General features: G+C 41.5%; 1 protein-coding gene across 1 annotated transcript; it reads right to left on the minus strand.

Annotated features, from left to right (window-relative positions):
* Positions 1-1,449: 1,449 nt before the first annotated feature.
* Positions 1,450-3,876, minus strand: LOC117528019 (beta-galactoside-binding lectin-like). Its single transcript, XM_034190541.1, has 4 exons — positions 3,850-3,876; positions 3,626-3,774; positions 2,228-2,399; positions 1,450-2,107 (listed from the first exon to the last, which is right to left on the minus strand). Exons 1-4 carry the CDS (start codon positions 3,874-3,876, stop codon positions 1,961-1,963), a joined length of 495 nt encoding a protein of 164 aa, XP_034046432.1. The 3' UTR covers positions 1,450-1,960.
* Positions 3,877-9,697: the final 5,821 nt, after the last annotated feature.

The raw sequence follows: 9,697 nt of genomic DNA on the forward strand, positions 1-9,697 counted from the left end.
AATAATGTGGTATAGTTTTCAATATGATTAGAGCATCCTTTTTTGACCTCTGTGTAATTCTTCAATTGACCACTTCCTGGCTATTGAAATTTCAGGTGGCTAATTGGTTATTTCAAATGAGCAATGGCTAAGGTGTATTTGTGCCAAATTTGATGCTTGCATCACCATTTGCAGGATTGCACTAAAAAGTTGGCCACACAATAGGTAGAGCTGCCTTTAATTCCTGTCATGCTACTTGACTGTGGTCTTGGGCATGAGACTTCAACTACACTGTCTTAATTCACTCAGCTGTACATATGTAATGGTCTTGGCTGGGAAAGTAACCTGGGGTGGACTGGAGTACCATCCAGGAGTGATAGACTTTCGCCCACTTCCTAGAGTACTAGTCCTAGCTAGAGTACTGACGGGGATTAGAAGGAGAGAGCATATCTCACCCATATTGGCCTCTATTCATTGGCTTCCTGTTAATTCTAGAATAGAATTTAAAATTCTTCTTCTTACTTATAAGGTTTTGAATAATCAGGTCCCATCTTATCTTAGGGACCTCATAGTACCATATCACCCCAATAGAGCGCTTCGCTCTCAGACTGTAGGTTTACTTGTAGTTCCTAGGGTTTTTAAGAGTAGAATGGGAGGCAGAGCCTTCAGCTTTCAGGCTCTTCTCCTGTGGAACCAGCTCCCAATTTGGATTAGGGAGACAGACACCCTCTCTACTTTTAAGATTAGGCTTAAAACTTTCCTTTTTGCTAAAGCTTATAGTTAGGGCTGGATCAGGTGACCCTAAACCATCCCTTAGTTATGCTGCTATAGACTTAGACTGCTGGGGGGTTCCCATGATGCACTGAGTGTTTCTTTCTCTTTTTGCTCTGTATGCACCACTCTGCATTTAATCATTAGTGATTGATCTCTGCTTTCTTCCACAGCATGTCTTTTTCCTGATTCTCTCCCCTCAGCCCCAACCAGTCCCAGCAGAAGACTGCCCCTCCCTGAGCCTGGTTCTGCTGGAGGTTTCTTCCTGTTAAAAGGGAGTTTTTCCTTCCCACTTTCGCCAAGTGCTTGCTCACGGTGGGTCGTTTTGACCGTTGGGGTTTTTCTGTAACTATTGTATGGCTTTTGCCTTACAATATAAAGCGCCTTGGGGCAACTGTTTGTTGTGATTGGGCGCTATATAAATAAAATTGATTTGATTTGATTCCTGCTATGGAATCTGTAGATAAGCACGGGCACCAATGGACCTCAAGGTCAAAATACGTGTTAATTCATTAATTCATTCATTTTATAATAATATAATACTTTTGTCATTTTTGTTATTTAAAACAAAATCTCACAAGCTCTAAGATGGTCATTGCGCAAGTATCTTTAATTGTAACAACTGTGTGTATAATTACATAATGTTTCACTGAATCAAAAACAGTATCAAGCAGTAAGCAAACAAGACATGAGACCACATTTTGGTTGAAAAATTGAAAGGTTTATTATGATTCATTGTTCAGGGGCTAGCACTGAACTCCACTGCAAATATGGAATGTTTTGAGGGGTAACAAAAATGCAGCACTTGAAGGCATCATGAAAACATCCTTCCACATTTCTGTGTGGGAAATTTAAATCAACTTAGCAAAATAAAATGGAACAAACAAACAGTCAGATAGTGTTCATTTGGGGCTACATCATGTTTTCTGCTCTCTAATTCACTTTGTCTAGTGTATTTGTGAGACTAAATTCATTCCATATGTGCTTGTGTGCTCTAAATATGTATATGTGCATGTGTGCCTTCCCATCTAAAGCTTCTTGTGTTTGCACATATATATTCTAAATACATGCTTCCTACATCTTTTACAGAATAAATATATAAGGCACGAGTGTAAATGTTAGACACCATCATAAATGTGCAGTCTCAGACCTGATGCTTGACATTTTTGGAAAAGCACACACACGCAAAAAAAAAATGAGCATTGCGCATTTAGTTGACCTCAATACTTTTGATGCGAACATCCCCACCAAAGTTGAAGTAATTGTACTTGTTTGCACCGATGCGGTTGGGGAAGTTTACTTGGGAGCCATCTGAGAAATCCAAATGGAATTCTGCTGGAGTGAATGTAATTGCGATCTGGCAGGTCGAGGAAGAGGAGTAATTTGGCATGGAGAGAGAAAATAAGCAGATAAAGTTTAAGACAGAAATACTGCTGCAAATCCATGTACAATCATGTCAGAACAGAGATTGTGTCACCTTGAATTTCTCTCCTTGTTTGAAAGGAAAGCCGCCCTCACGGAACTCCTCGCACCAGCTGCCTCCCTGGAAGCTGTTGCATACAGTGACATACTCATCTCCGTGGGCATTGAAGCGAGGGTTGATATGAATTGCAATATCCGTCTCATTCGGACCGATATTCAGTGAAAAGCTGTAAAACACAAAGAAATCAGCAGTATTTTCAGGAGAACACAAAATACTGATGTGGCAGTTCAAGAGAGCAGGGAGCTGAGTGGTATAAGGGGTTGGCTTTTCAATATGTAGACCTGGATTGGGGCCCTTGGGGGGCCTTTAATTCGGGATCACAGATTTGATAACCTGGCAGAACTTATGAACTTCACATTACAGACATCCTACTTCTTGTATTACAACAGTGGGCATAAACTATGGTATAAAAATGGAATTTGTTAGGTATGGAGTGAGGGGATCCCTTCTCAGGGCTAGCTAATCTCTGTACTCGCAAAGTGAGAGCTGTGTTCAGGTCCTTGGCAGAAAGTTGGACTCCTTTCCAGTGGAGGTTGGCCTTCGCCAGGGCCGCACCTTGTCACCAATCCTGTTTGTAATATTCATGGACAGGATATTGAGGCATAGTCAGGGGAGAAGGGTCTTCAGTTTGGTGGACTGAGGGTCTTGTCACTGCTTTTTGCAGATAATGTGGTCCTTTCAGGCATCATCAACCGGTGACCTCCAAAACTCACTGGATTGGTTTGCAGCCAAGTGCAGAGCAGCTGGGATGAGGATCAGCACCTCTAAATCTGAGGCCATGGTTCTCAGCAGGAATCCGATAGATGGCCTACTCCGGGTAGGGAATACGGTCTTGCCTAAAATGAAGGAGTTCAAGTACCTCGGGGTCTTGTTCACAAGTGAGGGGACAATGGAGCGTGAGATTGGCCGGAGAATCGGCGCAGCAGGGACTGTTTTGCATTCACTCTTCCTTCCTACTCTCACCTATGATCATGAAGGTTGGGGGGCATGACCGAAAAAACTAGAAGATCGTGGGTACAAGCGGCTGAAATGGGTTTCCTCAGGAGGGTGGATGGGGTCTCTCTTAGAGATAAGGTGAGGAGCTCAGTCATCCATGAGGAGCTCGGAGTAGAGCCACTGCTCCTTTGCATTAAAAGGAGCCAGCTGAAGTGTTCCAGGCACATCCAGCTTGAAGGAGACCTTGGGGAAGACCCAGGACTAGGTGGAGAGATTATATTTCCACAATGGCCTGAGAATGCCTCGGGATCCCCCAGTCTGAGGTGGTTAATGTGTTATGGGAAAAGAAAGTTTGTTTTCCCTTAGTTGAAAATGAGTGAGGTTTCCACCACAACAAATGTATTTGTTCAAAGCAGGTCTGAACTACAGGTCATGCTTGGTGTTATCAGTACTTACTTTGTGGCATCAGGATTGGGAACTCCAATTACAGTCAGGGTCTGTCCGACCTTGAAGGACATATTCTTCACGACCATTCCCTGTACAAACAGACAGGTAGAGGATTGTGCTATAGTGAATCGCTGCGTGATAATATGACTGGACGTTACCTAGATCCCTCTATTATTACAGCTGCAGGGGAAAAAAGCACACAAGATAGCCTCAATCTCCTGGAAAAGCCTCACAGCATTCTTGCGATTTGTGAGGCACATGTTTCCAATTAAATACACTCCTTGACAAACTGCTCAAAAATTCCATTGCACTCCTGTCCTAGTTTTTTTTTAAGTTGAAATTTGGCAGGGAACAGACTGAAAATGCTTTTAAAAAATGACCAGGGAGGCTGTTAGGGTGAGTAATATTCTAGTGCAGTGGAAACGTTCTGGTGGTTTGCTACTGTACATGTGGCAAAGGAACTCAGAGATGAGTCACAATTACAAAAATTCTGCTTGAGCAAAAGATCTTGTGAAACACATGTCACAACTGCTCAACACTTGATCAATTTACATCATGTAACCGTCGCTATGGAGAAAAGTACAAGTAGTGCATCCAGCACATGAAAACTGTGTCTCTCTACAGAAACGGTCAAAAAGAAATTATTTGATGTAAATGATTTATGTTCTTCTACGCTCTCCGCTCTTCTACTGATACAAGGTTGAAATCGTTTCTTTTATCTTAATAAACTGTGCTTTACTTTTGTTAATCTTTAACCCTTCTGTAACCACTACTGGCCTCTACTGGTGGTTGGCTCTCACTGCGATATTGTATCACTTCCTGTTCCGGAGCACAGCGGCGTTTTTCTGTATCTGTTAGCTGTTTAATCTGCGCAGTTAGATTGATCTAGTTAACTAGATAACGATTTGTTTCACAGTGTAATCTTTACGTGCCTTAACTAAAGCACTCCTTCTGCTGAATCACCTCTAAATTATTTACCATTATTCACTTTGTGTGTTTTTAGGAATCCGCTAGCTTAGCGCAGCTACTAGCTCTTAGCCGATTTAGCATGGCGGCTTCTCCTGTCTCTCCTGCACTTTTCTGCTCTGGGTGTGAAATGTTTAGTTACAATCTCCAACCTTCCTTTTCTCTCAAAATTCTTGAAAGGGTAGTTGTAAAACAGCTAACTGATCATCTGCAGAGGAATGGTCTATTTGAAGAGTTTCAGTCAGATAAACCTGAAGTTATTGTACTTGGCCCCACAAATCACAGAAATATGGTGTCTAACCAGATCCTTACTCTGGATGGCATTACCCTGACCTCTAGTAATACTGTGAGAAATCTTGGAGTCATTTTTGATCAGAATATGTCCTTCAATGCGCATATTAAGCAAATATGTAGGACTGCTTTTTTGCATTTGCGCAATATCTCTAAAATTAGAAAGGTCTTGTCTCAGAGTGATGCTGAAAAACTAATTCATGCATTTATTTCCTCTAGGCTGGACTATTGTAATTCATTATTATCAGGTTGTCCTAAAAGTTCCCTGAAAAGCCTTCAGTTAATTCAAAATGCTGCAGCTATAGTACTGACAGGGAGTAGAAGGAGAGAGCATATTTCACCCATATTGACCTCTCTTCATTGGCTTCCTGTTAATTCAAATATAGAATTTAAAATTCTTCTTCTTACTTATAAGGCTTTGAATAATCAGGTCCCATCTTATCTTAGGGACCTCATAGTACCATATCACCCCAATAGAGCGCTTCGCTCTCAGACTACAGGCTTACTTGTAGTTCCTAGGGTTTTTAAGAGTAGAATGGGAGGCAGAGCCTTCAGCTTTCAGGCTCTTCTCCTGTGGAGCCAGCTCCCAATTTGGATTAGGGAGACAGACACCCTCTCTACTTTTAAGATTAGGCTTAAAACTTTCCTTTTTGCTAAAGCTTATAGTTAGGGCTGGATCAGGTGACCATGAACCATCCCTTAGTTATGCTGCTATAGACTTAGACTGCTGGGGGGTTCCCATGATGCACTGAGTGTTTCTTTCTCTTTTTGCTCTGTATGTACCACTCTGCATTTAATCATTAGTGATTGATCTCTGCTCCCCTCCACAGCATGTCTTTTTCCTGGTTCTCTCTCCTCAGCCCCAACCAGTCCCAGCAGAAGACTGCCCCTCCCTGAGCCTGGTTCTGCTGGAGGTTTCTTCCTGTTAAAAGGGAGTTTGTCCTTCCCACTGTCGCCAAGTGCTTGCTCACAGGGGGTCGTTTTGACCCTTGGGGTTTTTCTGTAATTATTGTATGGCTTTTGCCTTACAATATAAAGTGCCTTGGGGCAACTGTTTGTTGTGATTTGGCGCTATATAAATAAAATTGATTTGATTTGATTTGATACTTGGGTAATTCTATGATAACATGATTACAATCAGACCACATTTTTAATGATAAGCGAAAATTGGCCCGATTTTTCCGTCATTGTAATTCTTTTGCTATAGAAATGCCCAGTTGTACACTAATGGTGAGGGTAGGTCATTTATTTTCATTTTTCAGGAAATGAAATGCATAAAGGTTATCAATTTATCTGTCATTTGACCGATTCAAGTGAAAGTGTTGTTTTTCCTAGATACAAATCCCTTAATCAGTTGAAGACATTATAAATATTAATTACAAATAATGGCAGATGTGTATCTGGTTAAAAAAAAATCTAACAAGCTCTTCCTTCCCAAAGGCAACATCCACCAAACCTCATTTAAATTTGCTCATGTCTTCTTGCAATATCTTGTTCACCAGATGGATAGCACAATTTAATAAAGGATTATTATTATTATTATTATTATTATTATTATTCAATGCTGTTTAGATATTAATGGAGTACGTTCATGTCCAACTTGAATTTTCTAATCGTGTTTTTAGCTTCCTGGTTTGTAATGAAAATACGTGATGCGGACTGATTGTCATGGTAACCGGTCCAATATGGGAAAATATCCAACCTGTAAACAGCCAATCAAAGCGTGTGTGGCATCGCAGCCATATAATAAAATAGCTTATGCACTTGGTTTTTCACCCTGTAGATAGCAAGAACGTTTAGATGGCCCAAAAGCATTTGTACCATGTGTTAGGCACCCAGTGTCTCCATCAGGGGTCACCTACCCTGCATGCTTTGTATGTGTACCTGCTACAACCACAGCTGATTCATCAAAACTGATGTGTCCTTCATCTTGACTGGCTGGGCACACCTGACTTTGTTAATTAGAAGTGGATGGAAACAGGAAGAGTTAGAGTTAGAAAGCTTGCAGCACAAGGGATCTCCAGGAGCACAGTTGGTATCTAGAGAGAGCCCAATGTGCATCATACTTCTATATTTTGGGTTTAAACATCAAGATGTTCTGTATGATCCTTTCATTTTGCTAAACAATGTGGATAACCATTTTTTTCTCATGTAACGTGCCATAACTAGTATTAAATAACCAGAAACCAGTCATCCTGTTCTCCAAATACAGTTGTTGCTTGATAAACCTGGATTTATAGTTTAGAAATTTCAACCTGTAATCAGATTTCACACTTTATATCAGCCTTAGCACTGGGTTGCCCAAATTTATGAGTTCATTAAATGCAAGAGCAGTATTCCCTTTAAATTAGAATAAATGTCCAAGATGTGACTCATCACAGCAAGAGGTAAATTTATGTTACCGTCACTGAGCAGGAATATAAATCCTTTCCTTGACTCAGAATCAGGTATTATAGTGTTTGTTCTCTGTCTTAATTTAGATTTAAAAGTTTGGGATTAAGGAGACACTTTTATCTAGAGTGACTGTGTAAAATAAGTGCATGTTCCTCAGGCATTAACAGTTAAGAGATAATAAACTGCTTAGAAAATGAAGTGCAGCACTGGGTAAGGAAGAGACATCCATCCTCATAGTAATAAGGAACGTACGCTTGGTAACATCTATAGGAATGAAGCGATTTATCAGTGTACATGGGCAAGTTGCCACAGTACTGCAAAACCCTCAAGATGAGGTCAGAATTCTTGGGTATTATAGGACTGCATCAGAAAATTGGTGCTATGCGTAATGTACCCTGTAAGATGTTAACAACATATTAAAACATTTAGCACAAGTGCACATTGACCTTCAGAATGTACTGTGGGGAGATGATAAGCTTTTTATTTGTTTTGCCCATTATCTAGGCAATAGGTTAGCAACACATCAGTTTAGCCCCTGGTGTGAAACAGTGAATGGACTGCATTTCTGTTGCACTTTTTCATCTGAAGCAGATGCATTGAGGCTTCATGAATGTGAAGTTCATGCACACGATGTCAGCATGCTGCCATGCAAAGCATTCATCTACACACCCAGTGGAGGGTCTGTGAGGGGGTTACCTCCACCCCTTTCTGGGAGGGATGCCCCTGGACCCCCTACTTGGGGCATGTCTTTTGCAGACCGGGCCAAGTCCCCAAACCACTTTCACCTAAAGATAGAGCCACACTGGGACTAGGGTCCGTAGTGAGTTTCCAGTCTAAGAGAGATTTGAATGGAGGATCCACTGGTATGAAGCCCACTGCTTTAGCTGAATGAAGGAAAAAAATCACAAAATCACAATTCGTTGAGAAAAGGTGGAAATGATCCTGCACTTTTCCCTCACTGAAAAGCCTGCAAATCAAGAGCGCAAAAAGGAACAAAACAAACAAAAGAAAAATGAAGCGTGCATCGTCATTGACGCTTAAAACAAATCAAAATGAGACATTCACAATGACATGACCGATAGCGGGTATGAAACCAAGCGCAGCCAGCGTTGTCATGTCTGCAGCACCTGCAGGGGCGGGATCTGGTTGTCCTGACAACAGGTGAGAAATGCTGTTTGTCGTAACAACAACATGTGTGCACACGCAGGCCAGCCACAAACAGCTGAAACATCTGTAAATAGTTACAGTAAAAATGTTCTTGCCACTATTGTGTCTGTATGACAACGTTGCTTTCTGACCCACATATGGACGAGTTATCAATAATACAAGGATGTTACGTTCAGCTCATTGGAGCTTTCATTATTGATCCATTCAGCTATTGCCAACGTTTGTGCAAAATTTGGCCCAAGCAGAGAATCACCCCTTTGCGTCTGGTCTGCTTGAGGTTTCTTCCTCAGAGGGAGTTTTTCCTTACCACTGTTGCTCTGGGGGTTGGTAAGGTTAGACCTTACTTGTGTGAAGCGCTTTGAGGCAACCTTGTTGTGATTTGGCGCTATATAAATAAATGAAAATGAAAAAAATGAAATGACGTTGGATTTGGGATGACAGTCAAACGGAACGTTGACATTACCGAAACTATGCAAACGATGAGGAACCATCAAGACAAAAAGCAAAATGAAATACGAATGAATTGAGGATGTCGTTGGGATTCGTTCACATTTTTCAACAGTTTGAAAATTCTGACAAAGCACCAGCTGCAGGAACGAAGCTGGACGACAGTTAAACGATGCCTCCAAAAGTCAAAGTAAGTCCAGATTTCTTGTTTCGTTTTGGCTTCGGTGTCCTTCATTAGTGTCGTGTGACCGGGGCTTTAACCTCTGGACCATCACCTCACCTACTGACAGCAGACTTTAGAGTGGCATCTCACAGGCAAGGAAATCCAACTTGCCAGCTTGTCAGTCATGATTTGTTGCACTACTATGGTGATGTGCTTCAGTGGCACCCAAGAGACATCTCAAGTAAACAGCACGAGTGACTCTGAAACAACATGTGAGGTCCATCACAAATGACGTTGGAGGTTGTGAACAATTTACCGTCTTAACTGCACTCATATACCTTTGTGACTTTACTGGTAAAATACAAGCAGAATGTGTGCAATACAGCTCGTGTTGCATGAAAAGATTCATCCCCTGCTAAAGGTCAGCTTTCTACTGTGCGCACACATCTGCATGCAAGGCGGCTCAATGACAGCATACTCCCCAAGCTGTCAGTTATTTTGCACAACATAAGTTCTCCAGAGCCCCCGCCTTTGCACCCCCAGTGGAAAGAGCGGTGCACAATATGTCTCATGCAGACAGTCAGAAATATTCAGACACCAATAATCACAGGGGCGAGTAAATCCAAACAAGCACTTCAGTGAAGAAATAACAC

This window comes from Thalassophryne amazonica, chromosome 16 (genome assembly GCF_902500255.1).
Source record: "Thalassophryne amazonica chromosome 16, fThaAma1.1, whole genome shotgun sequence".
NCBI lineage: Eukaryota > Metazoa > Chordata > Actinopteri > Batrachoidiformes > Batrachoididae > Thalassophryne > Thalassophryne amazonica.

Coding starts and splice junctions, on each gene's coding strand:
- LOC117528019 (XM_034190541.1), bottom strand. CDS start 3,876: ATGTGCCTCACAAATCGCAAGAATGCT. Junction 3,775..3,849: donor TCACAAATCGCAAGAATGCT/GTGAGGCTTTTC, acceptor AGAGGGATCTAG/GTAACGTCCAGTCATATTAT. Junction 2,400..3,625: donor CCCAATCCTGATGCCACAAA/GTAAGTACTGAT, acceptor TGTGTTTTACAG/CTTTTCACTGAATATCGGTC.